Source organism: Brachycentrus maculatus, unplaced genomic scaffold (assembly GCF_059751285.1).
Source record: "Brachycentrus maculatus isolate JH-2025_06_01 unplaced genomic scaffold, ASM5975128v1 h1tg000130l, whole genome shotgun sequence".
Lineage (NCBI taxonomy): Eukaryota > Metazoa > Arthropoda > Insecta > Trichoptera > Brachycentridae > Brachycentrus > Brachycentrus maculatus.
Window position 1 is genome coordinate 50,199 of NW_028280883.1, and position 26,837 is coordinate 77,035.

The 26,837-nt window shown below is 36.3% G+C and overlaps 1 protein-coding gene across 1 annotated transcript; it reads left to right on the forward strand.

Annotated features, from left to right (window-relative positions):
* The first annotated feature begins 759 nt into the window (after positions 1–759).
* Swim (Secreted Wg-interacting molecule) lies at positions 760–26,837 on the forward strand. The gene is made up of 10 exons (XM_088260242.1): positions 760–883; positions 1,571–1,634; positions 3,912–4,081; positions 7,331–7,499; positions 19,111–19,283; positions 20,331–20,514; positions 21,628–21,762; positions 22,775–22,977; positions 24,981–25,117; positions 26,447–26,837. Exons 1-10 carry the CDS (start codon positions 760–762, stop codon positions 26,606–26,608), a joined length of 1,521 nt encoding a protein of 506 aa, XP_088116368.1. The 3' UTR covers positions 26,609–26,837.

A 26,837-nucleotide genomic window follows, 5' to 3' on the forward strand; every position in this document is an offset into this window, starting at 1 on the left:
CAATTCCTGATATTAACACGTGTGCAAGTTAAGACATCACGATTTTTTAGACATCAACAAATAGAGCCGCCAATAATTTAGCAATTACACCAACATTAAAACAACTCCATCGTTTCTGTGACGTCATTCATTGCCAACTTACGAAAATAACGTTTTTGCAAATTTCCCCCAAGAAAATGATTAATGAAAATATCAATTATAACGATGTATGATAGATGTGCGAATAGTGAAATAAGGAAGGAATGCAAAGCTGAGATAAGCATTATCGATAAAATTAAGAAAGGTGTGTTGAGATGGTTTGGACATGTGGAACGAATGAGTGACGAAAGAACGGTAAAACAAATTTATGAGGCGAATGTTAGTGGGAAAAGAAGCAGAGGAAGACTGAGAAAAACATGGCTCGATCAGGTATGCCAAATACTTGAAAGTGGTCAGGTTAGGAGTCGTAACAATCGGCGGGTATGTATGAGGAGATGCATGAACGTGGAAGAGGCGAAGAATGTTTGCGAGGACAGAGTGGTGTGGCGCTCTATTCTCTCTGCCTACCCCTGCGGGGAAGCGGCGTGATGGTTAGTTAGTTAGTTAGTTCAATTATATCGGTTGTTATAAACACTTCACGAGTCTAATACAATCCTTTATAGGTTGAGTGTGTTAAATTAGATATCCCTCCCGTTTGACAAAGGTCCATTGTAATTTTTGTGCTTTGCTGGGCATTGAGTTGAGGCGTGGGCACCGTCTTGTATGTTCGCCTTTGAGACCATGTGCCAAAGTTTGGATTTACCTGCCAGATTAATGTATTGTGCTCCTAAAGAATTGGACCAGAGGAACTGGGCCGAGATTAGCGTCTCGCTTCTTAGTATAAGCGCTGACAAGTCCAAGAAACGTGATAAAATACCACATTAATCTTCAAAGGAAGAAATACCAGATAATAGTGGGTTTAAAACAAGATATATATAAAACAGATAGATATATAACATATTAACAACATTTTGAGTGTATTATTTTTGACATCTCATCAAAGATGAAGAAGAATATGGAAGTCTGGGCATTTACGGGGCTGACGACCGTCATATGCTGGTTTAAGTGATCACTTTACACACGTGTAACGTTCAATTAACTGGTCAAATTATAAGCTAAAATAATAAAAATGAAAATGATATTTTCTGGCGTTTCTCATGTGTGTGTTTATAATCCAGCATTCGGATCTCACATACTAATAAAAGAGTTTCTGCTCAATAAAAAAGCTTCTTTTCATCTCAACAATAGATGTCTCTAGTGAAGTTCTTGTGATTCAAGAACAACGTTTCAAAATTGGTTTATATATATAGAGCTTCAAAGAATTTGAGTAGTGTGGTTGTCAATAATGGGTAGAATTGGTTAATGTTACACGTGTGTAAAGTGATAAACACTTAACCAAGCCCAAGATGGTCGTAAACCCTGTAAATTCCCTAACTTCCATATTCTTTTTCATCTTCATTGAGATGTCAAAAATGTAAATAAATATGGTCAAAGTGCCGCTAATTTCTGTTTTTTGGACCATGCATAACAATGACATATGCTAATTCCACAGAATCAATTATCTACCGACAGTATATTGATGTCAGCACGACAAATTGGTCGATAGCGAGCGTACAGTATTAATAACCTATTATTGTCCGCCGCCAGATGACTTCATCTTGTCTATGGTATTTGAACTTCCCAATAAAATACAATTGTAGTTATGTAGTTACTTAATTATAAGTACCCTTGACATCTCACCATAGATGAAGAAGAATGTGGAAGTCTGGGTTTTGAGTGTGTCAAATACTTGGTCACAAATCTGGATTACATCCAATTTTAGAAGTTATTTTTCATATTATCCATGACAAAGTTCCTGCTCAATGAAAATGCTTCTTTCATCTCACCAATAGATTATTTATTGTAACCGCAGACTGTTGGTAGAATTCCATATTGAATTGTTGGGTAATATATCCAAAATAAAACTAGGGTTGTTGGATTGAATTCTACATTTATTTATGTATATGTTAATACGTGACGCGTTTCGTCTTCTTAGGTCATTATAAAACACTGTGTGTTTGATAATGTGTTTGACACATGCATTATATAATGTTTATATATATATATATATATATATATATATATATATATATATATATATATATATATATATATATATATATATATATATATATATATATATAAACATTATATAATGCATGTGTCAAACACATTATCAAACACACAGTGTTTTATAATGACCTAAGAAGACGAAACGCGTCACGTATTAACATATACATAAATAAATGTAGAATTCAATCCAACAACCCTAGTTTTATTTTGGATATATTACCCAACAATTCAATATGGAATTCTACCAACAGTCTGCGGTTACAATAAATAATCTATTGGTGAGATGAAAGAAGCATTTTCATTGAGCAGGAACTTTGTCATGGATAATATGAAAAATAACTTCTAAAATTGGATGTAATCCAGATTTGTGACCAAGTATTTGACACACTCAAAACCCAGACTTCCACATTCTTCTTCATCTATGGTGAGATGTCAAGGGTACTTATAATTAAGTAACTACATAACTACAATTGTATTTTATTGGGAAGTTCAAATACCATAGACAAGATGAAGTCATCTGGCGGCGGACAATAATAGGTTATTAATACTGTACGCTCGCTATCGACCAATTTGTCGTGCTGACATCAATATACTGTCGGTAGATAATTGATTCTGTGGAATTAGCATATGTCATTGTTATGCATGGTCCAAAAAACAGAAATTAGCGGCACTTTGACCATATTTATTTACATTTTTGACATCTCAATGAAGATGAAAAAGAATATATATATATATATATATATATATATATATATATATATATATATATATATATATATATATATATATATATATATATATATATATATATATATATATATATATATATATATATATATATATATATATATATATATATATATATTAGTATATAAGTTCCAAGAATTGGAGTGTGGTTGTCAATCATGGGTTTTGAAAATTGTTGAATGTTACACGTATGTAAAGTGATTACTGAAACCAGCCTATAACGGTCGTCAGCCCCGTAAATGCCCAGACTTCCATATTCTTCTTCACCTTGTATGAGATGTCAAAAAATTATATAAAAACGCATATAACATTATATCAACCGCTTTGTTCTATTTCACATTCTCAATTGTACATAATTAATTATTTTTCGCAACGTAGCGCCTTTTAATTGCCTTGCCCTTGGCCCACATCAGGCGATCTTCCTAGAAACCAATTTCGTTCCCACAAATAGAATAATTCCATTCCCATTATGTTGCGTAACCCACTCTCGAATCGGTGGGCGGCCGCCCCTGCTTTCTGCGAACACCGCCGTAAATCACTGCAAATATTTCCATGCAAACACTCGCCAGTGGCGGCGCGCGCGTGGGTGGGCGTGAATCAATCATTTCATGTCAAATTATCGCACGTAAAAATTAATTGCATTTTATTGTAAAGTAAATTACAATATGAGGAATATTCATTTCAAGTTTTTTCTCATAATAAAAAACCACTATCGTTTTTTCCATACGTATTTTATTTGACCAGTGACCGGGTTTCGTCGTTACCGACATTATACCCAGTCTGATGATGTCGGTAAAGACGAAACCCAGTCACTGGTCAGATAAAATATATGTGGAAAAGTTTCAATATATTATACTTTTTTCAGATTTTTTTCAGGGCAATATTAAGCTAGTAAGATATCAAATAGTCAACGATCATGTTTTTGTAAAAAATGCACTTGGTCACTTTCTCCTGTATGACTGCGATATGTACAAAATATTCCATATTTATGATAATCTTTGTTTAGATATTAATATAAATATTTTGTTGTCCAGGAATCCCAGGGTGCCAGGGGGCGCCACGCTGCTGCTCCTGGGCGGCCTGCTGGCCTGCTGCAGCGCCTTCAGCGGGCCCGACCTGCCCCCGGGGCCCTACTGCGGGGGGCAGGCCCCCGGCGCCGACTGCTGCGCCGGCCGGCGGGACGGCTGCTCGGCCCCCATACTTGGTAACCCCATTGGCACTGTCATCATTTCATCTTTATTGTATTTGATGCTGCTAAATAAAATTGGTGAAATTCTGCCAAATTAGTAACTGAGCTGCTAAATGTAAATAAAATTCTGCTAAATTAATATCTGTATTTATTTATTAAAACTGGTAAAATTCTGCCATATTAGTAACTAAGCTGCTAAATGTAAATAAAATTCTGCTAAATTAATATCTCTATTGTTAAATAAAAATGTCGAAATTCTGCTGAATTACGCAGAATTTAATTGTATTAACAGCTTTGTTATTAATTGAGTAGAATTACAATAATTTTAGACAAATAAATAAATGAAATAAATAAGTATCTTAACTGCTGAATAAAATTATTGAGATTCTGCTAAATTCATTTCTAAGCTACTAAGCTAAATTAATAATTAATGAAGACAGTTGGTGTGGCGTTCTATTCTCTTAGCATACCTCTGCTGGGAAGTGGCATGATAGTTAGTTAGTTTTATCTTTAAAATAATATTTGAACAGCATTTTTTTTAATTTCTGCGTGATTAATATCTTAACTGTGAATAAAATTACTGAACTTCTGAATTACTAGATGAAAATTATTGAAATTCTGCTAAATGATTTACTGAACTGCTTAAAAACATCCCTGAAATTCTGTTAAATTAATAAAGTAACCGCAAAATTAATTTGTTGAAATTCTGCTAAATAAATATCTTTGACTGCCAAATAAAATTCTGTAAAATGAAAAAAAATTACTGCTTATTAAAATTGTTGACATTTTGGTAAATGTATTACTTAACTGCTAAAATATGTTTAAAAAATATACTTTCAAATGTTAGCTATTTAGAGTATTTAGTAGCTCTATGAAATTCGTTCGTAGATCGAGTTTTTATTCGTTACTCGAGGCGTACGTAGCCCGAGGTTTCACTGTAATTAAATTTTGGCTACAAGTCGGATTATTCAAAGTATTTTTTTTTCGTTTTCGATAATGTCAAGGATATTTTACATTTCCTATTAATTCTGGTTTAGCAGGATTTGTTTTATTTGGATCTATTAGGACGCAAAGAGAAGGCTATTAGCGGGAAATTTATGGGAGTGCGACGATATACGCATTCCAGTAGCTATCCTAAACATGGTATTTTAAACATATAGACCACCTCTGATTTTTAATCATAATTGATTGCATTTTGTTTAAGGCCCGCGATATTCGATAGCCCGCGACTTAATTTTCTGAAAACCCATGTAACATTTAATGTACCGTAGAACGGGGCTACTTGAACTTTGATGTGTTACTTGAGCCCAGTACAAAAAAGATAATTTCATTGATTGATTCGGCAGTCACTTTGTGGTAAAATGTATCCATTTTTAATTAATGTTTTACTTAGGAAATACCACTATTTCTTAAAATCTACTGTGACACGTGTTTCGATGCATTCCGCATCATTTTCAAACACCGTGTGATATTTCGATCTGTATTTGGTCTACAATAATGAACATATCGACATGATTCATTGTTTCCCTGACAGGTGACACTTATTGTCACGATACGTTCATTATTGTAGACCAAATTCAGAATTATTTATTTTTTGTACTGGGCTCAAGTAACACATCAAAGTTCAAGTAGCCCCGTTCTATGGTAACTGATTTTTTTTTGCTTAAAACGACGCTGAAAAAATAAGTTTTACTTAAGAGGTCTCTAAATTTGTACGTTTGGGATCTCACCCTTAATAACATACTGTTTCGATGAGATGCGGTGCCCTTTGCAACATTGGGTCCAGATAAGGACTAGAAGAAGAAGAACCACTAATAAAACGTAATTGATATTTTATAAGTGCTTATTTTTTATTTTGGTTTTTAAAATATTGAAATGACTGCTGCATGTTTGGATATGAATATTTTTTTACTTCAAATGATGTCGCCTTACAAACCGAATTGAACGTTTTATAAATAAAATTGGACGTTTTGTAAAACAAATTGCACGTTATATTGTATTTTATAAAAAAAAATTGTAAAACCACATATATATGACATCTCAAACTACTTAGTCTATTTTCCAGTTTATAGAACGTTGAAAACTATATAATATACATCATTAAGTCAAAATTGCATATTTAAAAGTTAACGTTTTTTGCCAGTATACCCACGATATGTGAATACCTAAGAATAACAATACCGTCTTCGTTGTGTTCAGACTTTGCAACGCCAAATGAAAAATGATGCTATGGCTTCGTTTTACGGGGAGATTGTGCGATCAGGTCATATTTATTCAATTTAACTATTATATATGTATATATATATATATATATATATATATATATATATATATATATATATATATATATATATACATACTCGTATATGTGGAGGTCCTCACCACGTTACATTTCCAATATAAAAGATTTTTAAAAATCAGGAATTCTAGCTTGTAAAATTGTTACATTTTGGTGCGATTCAATGATTTCATATTGGTTTAACACAGGATTGGTCACGTTTTGTCGCAACTTTAATTAAGCTTGCTATAGAATACAGTAAACAGAACAGATTTGCATTTAAAGAGTTTTTTGTGCAATATTGGAAATGTAACCTTTTGGTGAGGACCTCCACACATATATCGTAGTCGTACAGGATAAAGTGACCAACAAACAAAACGTAAAATGTTCAGGAGGGTCATTTAAGTCACTTTTGCTTGGCAAGAAAATAAACATCAATGCAGTAAGTCATTTTATTATACTGCCAAGTTTAAAATCCTTTGGGATTTTTTCAGGGAAATATTATGCTAGTATGATATCAAAGGCGCCTCCGTAGTGTAATGGTCAGCACGCTCGGCTACCATACTGGAGGTCCCGGGTTCGATTTCCAGGGGGGTCAAATAAATATTAGTGATATTTTCACTGTAATATTTATTCAATATAACCCTGGACTGGTACCTGAAGCAGAGGGCTGATCACCTTTCCTTCGTGTGTTAATGATCAAGATAACACTGCATTTATATGATGCAGTGCCTTATGCACCATAGGGTGCGGATAAGGGTTTGAATGAAAAAAAATGAAGATATCAAATAGTCAATGATCATGTTTTTGTAAAAAATGCACTTGGTCACTTTTTCCTATACGACTACGATATATCGTATACAGTTGAAATTGAGTAAAAGGCGGGCCTGTGCGCATAGTCGCCCCAGTGTGGGACTAACCCCGACCGCCGGGTCGCGAGCGCTCCCAGCAGAGGTTGACCCTCAAGTGCTCAGTGGGCTCCGTAGGGACGCTGTGCTACTGCGACGACTTCTGCAACCGGACGCGCAACGAGGACTGCTGCCCGGACTACTTCAGCCACTGCCACGGGGAGGCGCCGCAGAACATCATCCAGTGCTACCACGCCGGCAAGTACATGCTCAAGGGGCAGAAGGTCACCGACAACTGCAACGAGTGGTGAGCTGGCTTTGTTTCTATTAACCCCACTATGTTTCTATTCACCCCACTATGTTTGTTAATAGAAAAGTGGGTACCCCACTATGTCCCGGTGATCATTGTTCACTTAGTGGTGACTCAGGTAGGTCCCTTATATGTTCGTTAGTCTCCATCCAGTGTTAGCATGTTGGAAAGTACATATTTAAGGGGCAGAAGGTCACCGATAACTGCAACGATTGGTGAGTTGGCTTTGTTTCTATTAACCCCCTTTACGTTTCTATTAACCCCACTATTTTTATATTTACCCCACCATGTCCCGGTGATCATTGTTCACTCTGTGGTGACTTAGGTAGGTCTTTAATATGTTCGTTAGTCTCCATTCAGTATTAGCATGTTAGAAAGTACATGTTTAAGGGGCAGAAGGTCACCGACAACTGCAACGAGTGGTGAGTTGGCTTTTTTTCTATTAACCCCATTTTGTTTCTATTCACCCCACTATGTTTATATTAACCCCACTATGTCCCGGTGATCATTGTTCACTTAGTGGTGACTCAGGTAGGTCCCTTATATGTTCGTTAGTCTCCATCCAGTGTTAGCATGTTGGAAAGTACATATTTAAGGGGCAGAAGGTCACCGACAACTGCAACAAGTGGTGAGTTAGCTTTGCATAATCCCGTCGTATTTCTATTAACCCCACATTGTCCACTCTGTGGTGACTCAGGTAGATTCTGGTGATCATTGTTCACTCATATTAGTGCATTAGCTTTACATGTTTCTATTAACCCCACTGTGGTTCTATTAACCCCACTATGTTTCTTAATAGAAAAGTGGGTACCCCACTATGTCCGGGGATCATTGTTCACTCTGTGGTGACTCGAGTAGGTCTCTAATATGTTCGTTAGTCTCCATTCAGTGTTAGCATGTTGGAAAGTACATGCTCAAGGGGCAACTAATTAATAAATGGTTAATAGAAACATGCAAAGCTAACTGCAACGAGTGGTGAGTTAGCTTTGCATGTTTCTATTAACCCCACTATGTCCTGGTGGTCATTGTTCACTCTGTGGTGACCCTAGTAGGTCTCTAATATGTTCGTTAGTCTCCATTCCTCCCCACTATGATTGATCATGTGTTTATTCTATTTAATTCCCCTATGATTCGGTGATCAGGTGTTTATTCCATATAACTTCACTATGAATTGATGATCATATGTTTATTCTATATAACTCAACTATGTCCCTTTTTTTAATTACCTAACGTCCAAGTGACTCTGAAATCTAGCTACGGCTTATGCAACACCGCTTATCATGACCCTACTCAGGCTTCAATTTTTTAAATTTCACAGCCTATGCCTACTCGTGAGTGGATTTACTCTTTATGTTTAATGTTACTAAAATTTCATGTAATTCATGAGTGAAAATTCTAGGCATAAACACTCGCTAAAACTATGTCCCGAATATCATTTGTTTTGTACATGCAACATGGCCATTTTTTCACGTCAAATACATGTTAGAACAATGTAACGCTGTTTTATTCGCTCAATTATTTGCATATTGAATACCGCCCGTGACAATTTAATGGCAACAAAAAACTTGCGCTTTTTTCAATACGGAAATGCCATTTTGATACAGATGAAATGCTGGTGTAGCCATGACCTCTTCTAGAATTAACATCAATTGATTTATTTGGTCTGACAGTGTTGCATCTGTCGCCGCATCGCTTTTTAATGACCACTTGTAGCAAATTAATTACAATAAAATACTTTTATTGCTTTTTTATTATTTTAGTTCACAAATACTGTATTTGCTCCCTTTGAGAGTTATTTGTGCTAGAGATCATCACGAGGATGGAACGCCACACACTTTTGTCTTGATATACGCTCCTAGCTTCCTTCACATCCATACATTTAGTCATACAAGCCCTCCGATTACGCAGACTTTTGAAACCACCAGATTTTAGGTTTTAATTGATCTGATCGTGAAGTCTTTTTCGGTCGTCCTCGTTCTGTTCTCCCCTTGACATTCGCCACATATATTTTCTTGGTCATTCTCTCGTTATCCATTCGTCCACGTGTCCAAACTACCTTAAAGAACCTTTCTTAATATTTATATTTACATCAAGATTTTTATATTAATTTCTCAACATAGATGAAGAAGAATATATAAGTCCGGGCATTTATATTTCATAAAGATAACTTACTATTGGAATCATCCCATAAGTAATGCTAATGATTATTTTATTTTAACATATTTTTTGTCTTAAATACACAGTGTAAGTCGGTTCACACTAATGAGTATTAACTAACATGCTCCGCCATGTTTTTATTAACATTGTCCGCCTCCGTAGTGTAACGGTCAGCTCGCTCAGCTACCGTTCTGGAGGTCCCGGGTTCGATTCCCAGGGGGGTAAAATAAATATATGATTTTCACTCTAATATTTATTCAATATTACTCTGGACTGCCCGAAGCGGAGGGCTGATCACCTTTCCTTCATATGTTAATGATCAAAATAACACTGCGTTTATATTATGCAGTGCCCTATGCACCATTGGGTGCGTATAAGGGTTTTAAAGAACATGCTCCGTTGACAGTAATAGGGACTTCTACTGTATTTTTCTCATTTTTCAACTATACCTACTCTTCAATACTCTGGTAGACTTTACACATTTCACTGTATGTTTTACAAAATTCACTTGTCTTCGACGAAAAATGCTTCTGCAGTATTAATTTGACCTCGTCTGAATAATTCATGATTTTTCCGTCAAAATGATTTTGAAAAAAATGAATTATTTCATATACTAGGCGACGCCTGAAAACGTGATTTTAATTTTAAGTGCGGATAAGGATTAGAATAAATTTAATTTATAATTAAAATGTAAATTTGTTTTAAAATCACCATAAGTGAAATAGTGATTTTAAAACAAAATTACATTTGAATTATAAAATGGGAAATCACAAAGTTAGTGCCTCAAATATAAATTATTAATTTAAATTAACTGCTGATTGAATGCTGGGAACAAAGTGAATGGTGCACTGAAATCAGTTATAGCAAATAAAAACCTATCAGCGGAAGCTAAACTGCCAGTGCACAAAGGAGTCCTGGTTCCAACTCTAATGTATGGAAGTGAAACATGGAGTTGGCAAAAGAAGGATGAAAGTAGACTGAATGCAGTCGAAATGAGATCTCTCAGAAGAATGTGCGACAAAACGATGTATGATAGATGTGCGAATAGTGAAATAAGGAAAGAATACAAAGCTGAGATAAGCATTATCGATAAAATTAAGAAAGGTGTGTTGAGATGGTTTGGACATGTGGAACGAATGAGTGAGGAAAGAACGGTAAAACAAATTTACTAGGCGAATGTTATTGGGAAAAGAAGCAGAGTAAGACCGAAAAAAACATGGCACGATCAGGTATGCCAAATACTTGAAAGTGGCCAGGTTAGGAGTCGTAACAATCGGCGGGTATGTATGAGGAGATGCATGAACGTGGAAGAAGCGAAGAATGTTTGCAAGGGCAGAGTGGTGTGGCGCTCTATTCTCTCTGCCTACCCCTGCGGGGAAGCGGCGTGATGGTTAGTTAGTTAGTTAGTTAGTTTTAAATTAACACATTTTTGGCGGGCGATTTTTTCATCACTGTATGTTTCACTTATATAAAGTGATCACTAAAACCAGTCTATGATGGGTCGCAAACCCTGTAAATATCCAAGACATATGCCTGCATTTTTACATCTCAACATAGATGTCTCTAGTGAAGTTCTAGTGATTCAAGAACAAGGTTTCTAAACTGGTTCATATATATATAGAACTTCCAAGAATTTGAGAAGTGTGGTTGTCAATAATGGGTAGAATTGGTGAATGTTACACGTGTGTAAAGTGATCACTTAAACCAGCCTATGACGGTCGTCAGCCCCGTAAATACCCAGACTTCCATATTCTTCTTCATCTTTGATGAGATGTCAAAAAAATAATATGAAAATAACTCCTGTAATTGGAGATAATCCAGATTTTGTGAATAAGTATTTGGACACACTCAAAATGTTGTAAATAAATTATCTGGTCAAATTATAAGCTTAATAATAAAAATGAAAATGTTATTTTCTGGCGTTTCTCATGTGTGTGATTATAATCCAGGATTCGGACCTCACATACTAATATAAGAGTTTCTGCTTAGTAAAAAGCTTCTTTACATCTCACCAATAGATGTCTCTAGTGAAGTTCTAGTGATTCAAGAACAAGGTTTCTAAATTGGTTCATATATATAGAACTTCCAAGAATTTGAGTAGAGTTGTTGTATTTGTGAACAATGATTTAGAAACATCCAAAACGTTGCCCGTATTCTTCTTCGTCTATTTTAAGATGCCAATATAGAACATATTGTATTTTTTACTATAATAGACGCCGATTTTCAGCACAGAATTTGAATATGTAAATTATTTGAGGTTTCCTTGATCTATGATGTAGAACTAATTTTAAATAATAAGGAGAACCGTATCGCGATTGTATGAGAATTTCACGGGCGTTCGTAGAATAATGAAGTGCTTCCAGTATACAAAGAGTAGGCATATCACAGGAGTAGCCAATTTTTTAATTTCTTATTCTTCATTGTATTCTGTGCTGGCGATTAAGACCTTAAAGTCAAACAAACCAGCTTAGAGAAGCTAAACTGGCAGTGCACAATGGAGTCCTGGCTCCAACCCTTATGTATGGAAGTGAAGCATGGAGTTGGCAAAAGTAGGATGAGGATCCCAGTGCGGTAAAACCATGTGTGGTAGATGTTCCAATGGTGATATAAGGAAAGAGTGCAAGGCTAAAATAAGCATGGATTTTTAATTTTATTTTGAAAAAAGAGGTTCTAAAAATACTGCATTATTATTACTATTATTATATTAAAAAACACCCAATTATATATATCTGATGACCAATATATATATATATATATATATATATATATATATATATATATATATATATATATATATATATATATATATATATATATATATATATATATATATATATATATATATATATATATATATATATATATATATATATATATATATATATATATATATATATATATATATATATATATATATATATATATAAATTTACATATTTTTGAAAGGAATAAGCCGCAATGCCTCTACTTTTAGCCAGTTTCGAGTCGAGCGTCTACCCAACTACGCCACGGTGCCTGTCAGTGCCTATAATTTAATAATAATAATAAAACCCTTATCCGCACCCCAATGGTGCATAGGGCACTGCGTCATATAAACGCAGTGTTATCTTGATCTTTACACATGAAGGAAAGGTGATCAGCCCTCCGCTTCAAGTACCAGTCCAGGGTAATATTGAATAAATATTACAGTGAAAAAATCACTAATATTTATTCTTATCCCCCCTGGGAATCGAACCCGGGTCTTCCAGAACGGTAGCCGTGCGTGCTGACCATTACACTACGGAGGCGGCCTATAATTTACTAAGATAAATAAATGTGACATTTAGAAATGAAAAGGTTAGCCATCCCTGGTCTTGACTTTCATATACTCCGTTCGTTTTAAAAAAATATGATGAGGTTCGTCATTGATGTAGGTATCTAAAAAAATATTTGAAACCGCTGTATATTTTGCGGTAAGTCGGCTAGGTAAATATGTAATTCGCACCTATTAGCATGACAAATAGTCTTTGGGTTAAAAAATTGTATGGTATTCTACAAAGTTGTATTACGCATAAAGGTATTACACGAGAACGATGAATGATAAGGAGAATGCTATGGTATATTACCATACCACAAAGTAAACTGTGCTTTTAACATAACGTATGAATATCTTGCTTGTATAAACTGTATATACCTCTCAGATCATGGTCTATCACTTCGTTCTTCCCAAGAAAGAACACTTTCCATTCCTCGCCATGACACATCATTCTTCAGTAATTCCTTCTCTGTCCAAGCGGCCAGACTATGGAATGAATTACCTCTCCGCGTAAACAAATGCACCTTCTCTAATAACTTATACGAAACGTCTGAGACATTACTATCTATCATTAGATTCCTAACTGTCCATCAAACCTCCTTCCTCAGTTTTTACCTCTACCTCCTTCCCTAAACTCCCTTTTTCCTTTGCCTTCCTTATCAATATGTATTTTTTTAATGTTAGTAATATCTACCCTCTTATAGACTATGGAACGAATTGGAATGAACCTGAACAATCTGGCAAGGTTATTCTAGATTTTTCTCCCCTCGAAAGAAGTCACTCACAGAGCTACCTAGTAATTCAATTCAAATCCTTATCCGCACCCTGATGGTGCATAGGGCACTGCATCATATAAACGCAGTGTTATCTTGATCGTTAACGGACCAAGGAAAAATGATCAGCCCTCCGCTTCAGGTACTAGTTCAGAGTAAAATTGAATAAATATTAGAGTAAAATAATCGCTTATAACTATTTGACCCCTCCCCCAGGGAATCGATCCTGGGACCTCCAGAACGATACCATTACTCTACGGAGGCGGACTTTATTTATTTATCTTTATATATAAAAAAGAATGTATGTTTGTTGGTTTGTTTGTGACTTATGAAGCTATGTATGCCTTTACCGCTTATCCGATCACGATGAAATTTTGTTAATATGTTGGATGCGCATCCGGGAAGGTTTTTGTATCATTAAAACCATTCCACATTTCGATCTGACGCTATTTTAAGGTAAAAAATAAATCCAGTACAAGAGTCGAAGAATCCTTAGAATCTACTGAGAATTATATGAATCTACATACTAAGAATCCAGTACTATAATAAAGTTCGTTAGTGCAAAATCTTAAATCATGCCACGGGCAAAGCATCATGTGTTGGACATAAGAGCAACACATTCATACTGTATGTTACTCATAGGCAAAAGCGTGCTTCTTGACAGATATTGATGCTTGGCATTTTCTATGTTTTAGAATGCATTGTTGTTTCTAAGGTTATTACTGTTTTCATTGCTTCACAAGCATTGTAAAATTAATAATAATATAATTGTGTGCTTTTATTTTTTGTCTTTTGACCAAATTAGGCCACAGCAACGCGTGGCCGGGTGCAGCTAGTTTATAACAAACCAAAGTCCTAGTACTTTACGAGCTATTTCTAATCATGTTCCATCACCTTAGTGCAAAACAGTTACGAAGAACAGGCAAAATATAATTAAATGAATGCATACGTACATTGGATGTACATATAAGATCGTAAACGCTTCTTAACAAATGCAAACCATGTTTTTTTAATGTCAAATGACCATTCAGTAACCCACGCAGCAAAAAACCGCAAAGAGCAATGGCCTTTTGTTAGACAAGAGCGTTGTATATGGTGTTGCAGCAAATTATATCTAACTCTCGCGTTTGATAGTCTAGGTAAATTTATAGTCTAGGTACTTCAGAAATCTACTTTGCACTCCATCGTTTCTCCGTTTATACAATCCATAACAGGGATCCGTATTCGAGGATGCTTTAATATAGGTATAAAACAAGGTTTTCATTGTATTAATATCTCTAAAAGGTTTTTACACGTTCTTAAAATAAAGTCCAAAATGCAATGGATCTTTGTCAGACAGGAGGAATATCTAATTTACCATACTAAACCTATAAAGGATTGTATTAGACTCGTGAAGTGTTTATAACAGCCGATGTAATTAATATTTTCATTCATCATTTTCTTTTGGAAAATTCGCCTTCGAAAAAACGTTATTTTCGTAAGTTAGCAATGAATGACGTCACATAAACGATGGAGTTATTTTAATGTGGGTGTCATTGCTAAATTGTTGGTGGCTCTATTTGTTGATGTCTATGCTCCACCCTCCCACCCCTCCCCTCATATTTGTATCACACAAATGGTAATGTAGTGGTAAACAAACAAGCCATACTACTACCATTACAGCTCTTTAAACCATAGACAATAAACCATATGACGTCATAAAACGTTCGATGACGGAAATTTGATGACGTATGCGAATGCACGTTTTTCGTTTTATTCAAATATCTAAAGTTTAAACTTTAATATCACCCTTAGTTCCCTACAGATTTCAATAAGAATGTTATCGATAGTCTTGTGATTTTTCATATTAATTTATTGGCTAATAATCACACATCGTGATATTTATCCATTCAAATAGGCCTACATCTAGCAGTAGAGAGATGGCTGACATAGAAGAAGAAGATGATGCCTTAATGTTTAGCTTCCATCATTTCCCCATGGAGCTATTTTTTTTCATTATTGTTCCTTGTGAAACGGATGATTATATGTCGATGTTTAAAAAAATTTCAATGAATTTTTTTTCAATTCTTTTTTTGGTGATTTTGATGCGTCGGCAGCGGTATTCGCGGACGACGCATGTGTCGTCTCGCGCCAACCCGAGCACTGCTCGCGTGTTTCCACTTGATTCCACAATCCAACTGAGCGAGCCTTTGACACTTTTTTTTAAATTCTTCTTTAAATGATCAAATTTATTATAATATTTTTTTTACCTTTTTAAATGCTTCTGTTTTGTTTTTTTGAACTGGACAACTTTGAAATTATGTAAACCCTTTAAATAAAATAATAACCTGATATTTTTGGTATTATTTTTGAGGAAAAAACCGAGCATTAAGTGGTCAACTGAATATGAATGATAATAACAACATTTTATAATTTGTGAAAAATTCGCCGATATAAAAGTTTGCGGTGGGATAACTGATAACCTGGCGGTTTGATTATCTCAATATTACATGTTACCACAGCAATTTTAATATTTAATTCACAATAATGCCAGACTGATTAAAATAGAGAATGTGGGATGTGTTGTGAGAATAAGGGTTAACCTGGCAGGAAGTGCAGTTAGCTGGCAACACCGCAGGAAGCCACGGACCGCGGACGGACGCGACATCTCGCGGCAGGCGCGGGAAGTCACCTGACGTTTGCGGTTTCCCTCGTGAATAAATTATTCGACTCAAATAAGAATTTAAAAACAGATTTGTCGCTAAAATACGTTTTTAATTGAAAAAAAACAAAGCTACAATAGGATCTTGACATCTTTGGTGTAGATTTAGATAGATTTGGAGGTTAGAGGTCAAAATAAAATATGGAACAAAGACAAAATAAAGAAATGGGTAAATGATCAAGAGTTAATTCTATGACAATTCTAAAATAGTTTATATTCTTAATTTTCTCTCTCTTTTTTGTGTAAATATTAGATTAAAATGGATTAAAACCATAAAAATGTATGTAAAAAAAACTACACCGACAAGACATACAAGGTGGCTTGGTGGGGTCTGCAAAAAAATATTTTTAATATGTTTAAAATTGTTCTTTAAATAAATGTTTACTATTTATGTAAATAAAAAAATAATATAAATATTTTTTAATCCTCTAAGTTTTATTGGGTCCACCCGTATTTTAATTAAGGTCTAAGGTTATAATTAAGGTATACCAGCATTTTGAGTGTGACCAAATACTTGTTCACAAAATCTGGATTATCTCTAATTACAGGAGTTATTTTCATATTATTTTTTGCCATCTCACCAAAGATGAAGAAGAATATGGAGGTCTGGGCATTTACGGGGCTGACGACCGTCATAGGCTGGTTTAAGTGATCACTTTACACACGTGTAACATTCACCAATTCTACCCATTATTGACAACCACACTACTCAAATTCTTGGAAGTTCTATATATATGAACCAATTTAGAAACCTTGTTCTTGAGTCACTAGAACTTCACTAGAGACATCATCTATTGGTGAGATAAACGTGTGTAAAGTGATCACTTAAACCAGCCTATGACGGTCGTCAGCCCTGTAAATTCCTAGACCTCCATATTCTTCTTCATCTTTGATGAGATGGCAAAAAATAATAAGGTATACCAGAATTCCAAACAGATTTGTCTAGTAAGAAAATGTTTAATCTTTGCAATGTGCATCAAATTGGCGACCACTGGTCTAAGATGTATGCACAGCGTGAAAGGAGAGTTCTGCTGTGCTCTTAGCTCAAGGAATCAGCATATATGGACTATATTATTGCACATATGACATAAACGTATCAACATGGAACATTTTAATGGTCATTTATATTGGGTGTTTGGCCCTGAACGGAATATTAAACTTTAATGAAGCCATTAAAACATTCATCTTTATTACTTCTTCGGATGATTGTTTGTTCATCTGTCACAGTCATGAACACGTACTTTATTTACTTTTCAATATTTTATTACCGTTTTCAGTCAATTCTTACATTGACAATTTTTTAAGGAGACAGTGCCGAACAGGGATGGGCAATTGATTTTTTTTTTAAATGATAAGTCAATCTTTCAAAAGGAAAAAGGAAGGCATTTTGATATTTCAAGATAGATGAAGAAAAATATGGAAGTCTGAGTATTTACTTTTCAATATCTTTTCACCGTTTTCAGTCAAAAATTAAATTGCCATTTTTTCACGGAGACAGTGTCGAACTGGGATGGAATTTTAATAAATGAAACGCATTTTGACATCTCAATAGAGATGAAGAAGAATTTGGTAGTCTGGGTACTGGGAATACAGGGCTTACGGTTTAACTGATCACAAATTAAGTGACAACCACACTTCTCATATTTTGGAACTCATATAATATATATATGCATATGATACGATTCATATGTCGCATAATGCGCGAGTTTACGGGCAGTATCTATGGTTGATTTGAGTAAGATTTATTAAGCAGAGACCTTTTATTTAAATACATACTATTGTATGGTAAGGATATTTCCTTACCTAATTATTTTATATCGGTAAACGCATAAAAACAAAATTTTCAATTTTATTAGTAATTTTATTCACAACATTTTGGGTCTGTCCACATCCTCGTTTGTTCTCCTTCATCCATATTGAGATTTTTCACCACCGAATCATGAAGATTTGAGTGAAATTTAAATAAACAATGGGCGCTGAGTGACTGCCAAATCAATTAGTAAAACTGTTCATACACTGCATTACTTCTATTTATATCTCAATAATATAGGAGTCTCAACTTTGGATAAAACATCTATCATTCTGACATCTCAACATTAAGTCTGGTTATTTATTACTTTTTTATTCTTCTCCGTCTTATTCCTATACTGAGGGTTGTGACCCTTGTGGAAGCAATGACTCTTCTCCAGTTATCCCTTGACTGCGCTGCACATAGTGCTCCAACCACCTTAACTATATAGCTCCATCGTGTGGGGACCTTCCTCTCCCTCTTTTCCCTCCAGGCTACTGAAAACAACCATTCATTCCGGACTATCCTCATTGCCACGCGCAACGTGTTCAAAGAAGTGAAGAATCCATCGTGTACAGTAATTGGTTAGAGACAAGCCATCCAAGTTTAGTTCCTGGCGAATGTCTAGCTGTCCATGGAATTTGGAGCACGCGCCTCCAACTCCACATTTCGAAAGCGAAATTTTTCTCCTTTCTGCTGCTTTTATGGTCCATGTTTCAGCAGCATAGAGAAGAATGGAGTGGACCAAACTCCTGACAAGCTTCATCTTGGTGTTGTTACTCACACCCCGGTCTTTCCAGATCTTGTCTAGCTTAGACATGGCACTTTTGGCGATGGCGATACGACATATATTTACTTCACACACTAATAAATTGATTTGCACATGATTACAGCACGTGCAGTGATGTGGGAGGCCGTGCCGAGATGGTGTGCGACACGGACCCGTGCATGGTGGAGGAGCAGCTCCTGGATTCGGTGAACAACGACGCGGCCATCACCTGGAGGGCCTCCAACCACACCCCTTTCTGGGGTCACAAGCTCAGCCAAGGACTTAAGCTGAGAACTGGTGAGAACCTGACTATTTTTAACCATTGCATAATAAAAATGCTTTAGTTGCATTATACTATGCAATATACGAGATTTTGCTGAGAGGAGACAAGTACGGGCTATTGCACCTAATAGAGGGTTGACGAGATGTGGGCAGAAGGCAGATCTCCTGGCTCCGGAATAAACGAGATTGGACAGGGATCAGGACTTTTTAGAGCTGCCCGAGACAAGGATAATTACTCCTAAGTGATAGTAAATATCAGAAGGACCTGACATAACATGGACAGAAGAAGATAAATGCACTACCCCTAACCCCTGACCTTCGTGAACCTCATATATTTATTTGCAATACTGCAAATATTGTGTGCAAAAAATGTCTTCTTTTTATTCTGCCTTTGTATCGATCATTGGATCTGTCTGTTCCATTATCCGTCTCTTGTGATGTGGGCTGGCAGCTTTCACGCCATCGCTTTGGAAGTCTTCTAGGTGGTTTTCTTCCATCTGGGTTCTCTTGAAAGCAATTCGTAATTTCAATGTATAAAAGGTAATTGGAAATACGAATTGGTCTTCAAGAGAACCCAGACGGATAAAGACCACCTGGAAGACCTCCAAAGCGATGGCGAGACAGTTGCCAGTTATTAAGTAGAGATTTTTTAAAGTGGTATTACACAAAGTGAATAAAGAATGATGAGGAATGTTTATATTACCTTACCACAAAGTTGACAGTGCTTTTAAAATACAATCTTCACTTCAAACCCTTATCCACACCCCAATGGTGCATAGGGCACTGCATAATATAAATGCAGTGTTATCTTGATCGTTAACACATGAAGGAAAGGTGATCAGCCCTCCGCTTCAGGTAACAGTCCGGGATAATATTGAATAAATATTAGAGTGAAAAAATCACTAGTATTTATTTGACCCCCCCTGGGAATCGAACCCGGGACCTCCAGAATGGTAGACGAGCACTACGGAGGCGGACAATACAAAATACAATAGACAAGATTAATTTGCTTTGACTCAATGTTGTGAACTCTTTGAGTGATGTATCTTTGTCTCTGCTCAGGAACCCTGTCGCCCCAGCGGAGCACCCTGGGCATGTACCCCCTGCGGCCCGTGTACGACCCGCACAGCATGCCGGCGCAGTTCGACGCCAGACAGAACTGGCCCGGGCTGCTGGCCCCCGTGCAGGACCAGGGCTGGTGCGGCTCCTCGTGGGCCATCTCCTCCGCTGCCGTGGCCAGCGACAAGTCAGTATATCCACCATAGTGTACAGCGCATTGCTCTACTCCAAAGTGTCCGGAAGAATTTTAATTTTGTCAGCAGACTACACTCCATATCGAAATCAAACAGGAAACATTGTATGGTTGATGTGATGCAGTCTTTTCATCGAGATATGCTTTCATTCCTTTATGATTTGATGCTCGTTAGGTATTGAGTGTTTTTGCCTAGAATTTTCGAAGAAAATTACAAACTTTGCAAAAAATTTATAATTATTTTTGCAGGCGGGGTTTGAGTATGTGAATTTAACCCAAGGTTCTTGGACATCAAGTACCTTGCATACAAGTAGAATGAGTCTTTATTTAATAAAAAGCTTTCCCTATTCCAACTGAACTCATATCGCTCACTCCTTTTAACTACGTCATATATCAAAAAACTCGATTTTTCAGAAGATCGTTTTCAAAGTTTAAGAATATAATAAAATGTATTAAAAATAAATATCAAGCCATTTTTTTAAAACTTTTTTCTGTGCAACAGATTTTTTTTAGGTAAAACCTGAACAAAATTTTATTTGTGTATAAATGTCATGTCGCTCACTCCTTTCAACAACGTCATATATCAAAAAACTTGATTTTTCAGGAGATCGTTTTTAATGTTTAAGAATAAAATAAAATGTTTTAAAATAAATATCAAGCCACTTATTGAACTTTTTACTGTGCAACAGATCTTTTTAGGTAAATCCTGAATGTTTTTTCTCCTCTAAACCTGAATGAAAAATATCTAGGATATTTAAAAAAATAATTAAACATACCTTTTCTTCAAAATGCTAAAACAACACTTTCTGCCCTGTAGCGGGTAAATATTAAGTTTAAAATATGCCGCTTTTGCTGGGCTATAGTACATTTTCTGGGCATTCCGAAAATATGCACAACTGAAAATTGACAATTTTTGATATATGACGTTGTTGAAAGGAGTGAGCGATATGTAGTATGTCGTGAGTTTGATCAATATATTTACAAGTTCCAAAAATTGAGTAGTGTGGTTGTCATTTTTATTTATCATTTGAAGATTGGTACTATCTATAAATCATGTTGCCACGTGTTTTTCAGACGAGTTGAAGTAATTATTGATGATATTTCCAGATTTGTGATCATGTCCAACATGAATGAGCACCCGATGCTGAGTGCCCAGCACCTGGTGTCGTGCAACAGCCGCGGCCAGAAGTCCTGCAGCGGAGGCTACCTCGACAGGGCCTGGCAGTTTATCAGGAAGTTTGGGTAACGACAATTATTCCCCAACACCAAACCATACATTAAGGCCTCTGCCATTTAATATAAACCGTTTTAGTATAAAGATTTTTTCTTTTATGTCAATCGTGGGTAGAATGGTGAATGTTTATTTATTTATTTTTTAAACGGCTGAAGCCTTTAAGATAATACATATAATACATATATACAGTATCAAATATAAAAATTAAAAATACACTAATGAGTACACTAATAGAGAAACAAAAAGTCTTATAACAAATCGTATTATATATCGAAAATATCGAAATCCTTTAGTACACAACCATGATACACGATTTACACACAACGAAGGTTTGATAGTCCCAAGAATTAACAAGAAATATGGGTATTTATTGATTTGGCGTTTAATTTGTAGAACTCCATTTAAATTTATGTATTAATTTTAAATCAAACACAGATTTTTAGAATCTACTAAGTTGTATTTTATTAACAAAAACTCATAAAAAAATTATATTGTGACAATTGTTTCGCCTTGTTAGGGCATTATCAAACAAATGTGAAGATCAAATGGACTACGGTCCTAGTAAGGTGCCAATTGAAGGATATATAACAACTTCCAATATTTTAGTGGTGTGGTTGTCAATCATGGGTAGAATTTTGATTGTTACACGTGTGTAAAGTGATCACTCAAACCAAGCCCTGTAAATACTCAGACTTATGGAAGAGTATGGTTTTCTTCATCTATGTTAAGATGTTAAAATTGAGATGTAAAAACTAACTTCTAAGCGGACATGCCCGGGAGGGTGGCATGCCACCACGTGTCCCCCTCCTACAGGCCCAAATTTGCAAACAAGCCTTTGGGCACACCAAAAATGTGTGGATAATTACTATAAAACAATTTTGTTTTTTATATTTTATTTACTATACAGACCTGAATGATGGAAGTTTAACTTCCGAAACATGTAGTCTTTAATAAAACTCAAGTGGTATAAAACATGTGTTTTCTTTAATCATTGATAATTATTATGGTTTGCTATTGCAGGCTGGTGAACGAGGAGTGCCTGCCGTACAGCGGGCTGGAGCAGAAATGCACCCTGCAGCGGAAGGGCAACCTGAAGATGTCGGGGTGCTCGCTGCCCGCGGACGTGCCCGGGAGGGTGGAGCGCTACCACGTGTCCCCCGCCTACAGGCTCGGCAACGAGACCGACATCATGTACGAGATACTCAACTCCGGACCGGCTCAGGGTAAGAACCCTTTTTTATTAATTTAAAAAAAAACCTACATACATTTATTCAACTTCTTCAAACCCTTATCTGCACCCTAATGGTGCATAGAGACTGCATCACATAAATGCAATGTTATCTCGATCGTCAACACATGAAGGAAAGGTGATCAGCCCTCCGCTTCAGGTACCAGTCCAGGGTAATATTGAATAAATATTCCAGTGTAAAAATCACTTATATTTATTTGACCCCTCCTGGGAATCGAACCTGGGACCTCCAGAACGGTAGCCGAGCGTGCTGACCATTACACCAAGGAGATGGACAATTTTGTTTGTTAAATTTAAAAAAACTTACATACATGTTAAATTTATTCATTTATAAAATCATAGTCTCCTTTTGTGTCCTGTCAGTGGAGTTTTTTTAAAACACACTTGGTAGGGGAAAGGTGTTTTTACTTGTACGGTCAATTGATGCTTCAGGATGAGAAGGGTATTTTTACCTTCTGCACCAGCCTCATTTCAATGTCAGGTAAAAAGGAATTATCTTATGTTTTTATATGAATATTATATATCAATCTTTTTATTAACGTTTTATAGTTGATGCATATAGTTATGTACACAATTATCAAACCCGTCGCCAGCGGTCTGCAGGCATAAAAAATACCTGTTTAAAATGTGTTAATATTCTTTTTTATATCTATTTTTAAATAATATGCACTTTAAGAATAATAACAATTCATTCAAACCCTTTTCCGCACCCCAATGGTGCATAGGGCACTCCATTATAAACACAGTGTTATCTTGATCGTTAACTCACAAAGAAAAGGTGATCAGCCTTCCGCTTCAGGTACTAGTCCAGGGTAGTATTGAATAAATATTATAGTGAAAAAATCACTTATATTTATTTGACCCCCCCTGAGAATCGAACCCGAGACCTCCAGAACGGTAGCCGAGCGTGCTGACCATTACACTACGGAGGCGGACGAAATAATAATAAATAAAAATAAAAACTATATTACGATCAACACACTTTATGGAAAAATACATCATTTAGGTCTGAACATATTTTATTACAAAGGAAAGCAGATTGGTTGGTAAGTACACTTTAAGTACTTTCTCACAGTTATCCTCAAATCACAACTGACACTCTTTATGGAAACGTACTCTATGTACATTTCTATAAAGAGTGTCAATTAAAAATAAGATCACATCAAACAAAACCTAGCACATACCTCTTTTGGTCAAAATAACTCTGATTATTTTGCAATACAGTTGTACAACCTGCTTCCATTATCTATAAACTCTAAACATAAGTATAAACGAGCTATTCATAAATGGTTAATGGAAGTGGGTAGATCTGAAATAGATCGCATCATTTGACCATGTCGTATTTGATTGCATGTCATAAACAATTTTCTTTCATATAGTTTTATCAATAAGTATTTTAAAATATGGGTAAAATGATCTTACCAGCACACTAAATTTGATGAGCATTTCTTTGCTGTTGCGGAATCGATGGCGCGAAATGCTCTTCCACTAATAGTTAGAAATAGAGAGAGTGAGATCTTTAGGAAAAAACTTTAAACGGATTTGCTAAATTATTTCCATTGTCTCCTTTTCCCCAATTCGATCAAAGTGAAGTGCCCTTGAGTGTTTTATGAAAATAGCGCTATGTAAATGATCCTAACAAGACCAAAGTGGCAATGAGCAGTGCATGTTCCAAAAACAAGACTCCACAAGATGGACCCCTAAAAGTTTATGATGGAGACCTTGGGAGAATAAAAGAAGCGTCGAAAGGCCTTAAAAAATATGGTCTGACGAAATTGACTCTGTGGGGGGTAAAAAATGGCTGCAAGTAGTAATTGACCAAAAAAAAAGGAAGGAAACAGAGGAGGCCTATGGATATAGGCCAGGAGGAGGGATATAGCTGAAGCTGGATAGCAGCGGAGGACAGAGGGCTAGAGAAGAAGAAGAAATAAGATAAATTATGCAAATTTATTTTAATTATTGTTATTCCTGTTACAGCTACCATCAAGGTGTTCCAGGACCTGTTCTCCTATAAGAGAGGCATCTACAAGCGCGCGAGGAACGTGCCCGCAGACTTCAGCTACCACTCCGTCCGACTTGTCGGCTGGGGGACTGAAGATGGCATCAAATACTGGGTAAATCGTACATAATATTGTCTTATGTCTTATCCACCCTGAAGTCGTTAGTCTGTAGCCGCTCTAAACAGCTACTCTTAGTTAAGGTATATTAACATGTGCTTCTAATTAAGCGTGCTTAAGACAGGCATGCTCATTTGCATGAAATAAGCATGCTCGTTTACATACATCGATACTAGCATGCTCAAAAATCCAACGACTCTCAACTAATTTTCATTCATTCAAACCCTTATCTGCACCCCAATGTTGCAAAGGGCACTGCATCATATAAACACAGTGTTATCTTGATCGTTAACACATGAAGGAAAGGTGATTAGCCCTCCACTTCAGGTACCAGTCCAAGGTAATATTGAATAAATATAAGAGTGAAAAAATCCCTTTTATTTATTCGACCCCCCCCCCCTGGGATTCGAACCCGGGACCTCCAGTACGGTAGCCGAGCGTGCTGACCATTACACTACGGAGGCGGACAACTAAAGTTGACAGTTTATTCATTTAAGTGAATAAAACACACAAAAATATCTACATTTTGTGTTTTAAACTACTTTGAGGAGAGAAGTATGAGCTATTGCACCTAATAGAGGGTTGACATGGTGTGGGCAGAAGGCAGATCTCCTGGCTCCTGAATATACGAGATTGGACGGGGATCAGGACTGTCTAGAGCTGCCCGAGACAAGGACAATTACTTTCAAGTGATAGTCCACATCAGGGAGATCTGACATAACACAAACAGAAGAAGATTCATTAAACTAACTAACTAGCTAACCATCACGCCGCTTCTCCACAGGGGTAGGCAGAGAGAATAGAACTCAACACCACTCTGTCCTTGCAAAAATTCTTCGCCTCTTCCACGTTCATGCATCTCCTCATACATACCCGCCAATTGTTTCGACTCCTAACCTGACCACTTTCAAGTATTTGGCATACTTGATCGTGCCAAGTTTTCTCGGTCTTCCTCTGCTCCTTTTTCCAATAACATTTGCCTCATAAATTTGTTTTACCGTTCTTTCCTCACTCATTCGTACTACATATCCAAACCATCACTAAACCTTCGCTGCATAGTGTATCAAATTTGTTACATACCCAAAAGTTAGTGTTAAAACGTCCTTTAAAAATATAAGCAACCATTCTTTGTTGTTACTGATGAGATACATTCATAACTCTTGTATATAGTTCATAATTTAGCCAAAAGACGCGCTATGAACGCCAAAATAATAACTTCACTTGTCTCTCCAAGACCAACTGTCAATGCAGTCGTGCAGTCATGCAAAAAAAGTTATGCAGTGAAGGGTTAAAAGATCAAATTTTAAACCCAATGGAAACTTTCAGGTGGCTGCAAATAGCTGGGGTGAGGATTGGGGAGAGAATGGCTACTTCCGCATCGTACGAGGTACCAACGAGTGCGACGTGGAGACCTTCGTCATCGGAGCGTGGGCCAACACCATCAGAGACAACAAGAACCGCGTCCCCACCAACTCCAGGAGGGGCTAGGCCGTCTGCCTCCTAGTTTAGGTGACCTAACCTAGACTGTGATCCGCAGGTTAGGTGTAACCTGACCTGTACTCATCTGTAGATTAGGTGACCTTGTCATCCACAGTTTAGGCGACCATACTTATGTATATTGTAATCCAAGGCTTAGGTGACCTAACCTAACACGTCATCCATAGTATAGGCGACCTTACCTAACCTGTACTCATCTATAGATTAGGTGACCTTGTCA

What these genes read in the sequence shown, in the direction of transcription:
- Swim (XM_088260242.1), top strand. Translation starts at nt 760, where the DNA reads ATGTGCCAAAGTTTGGATTTACCTGCCAGATTAATGTATTGTGCTCCT. An exon ending in CGCTGACAAGTCCAAGAAAC is followed by an intron (nt 884 to 1,570) that starts GTGATAAAATAC and finishes CTAATTCCACAG; the next exon opens with AATCAATTATCTACCGACAG. An exon ending in CAACTCCGGACCGGCTCAGG is followed by an intron (nt 22,978 to 24,980) that starts GTAAGAACCCTT and finishes TTCCTGTTACAG; the next exon opens with CTACCATCAAGGTGTTCCAG.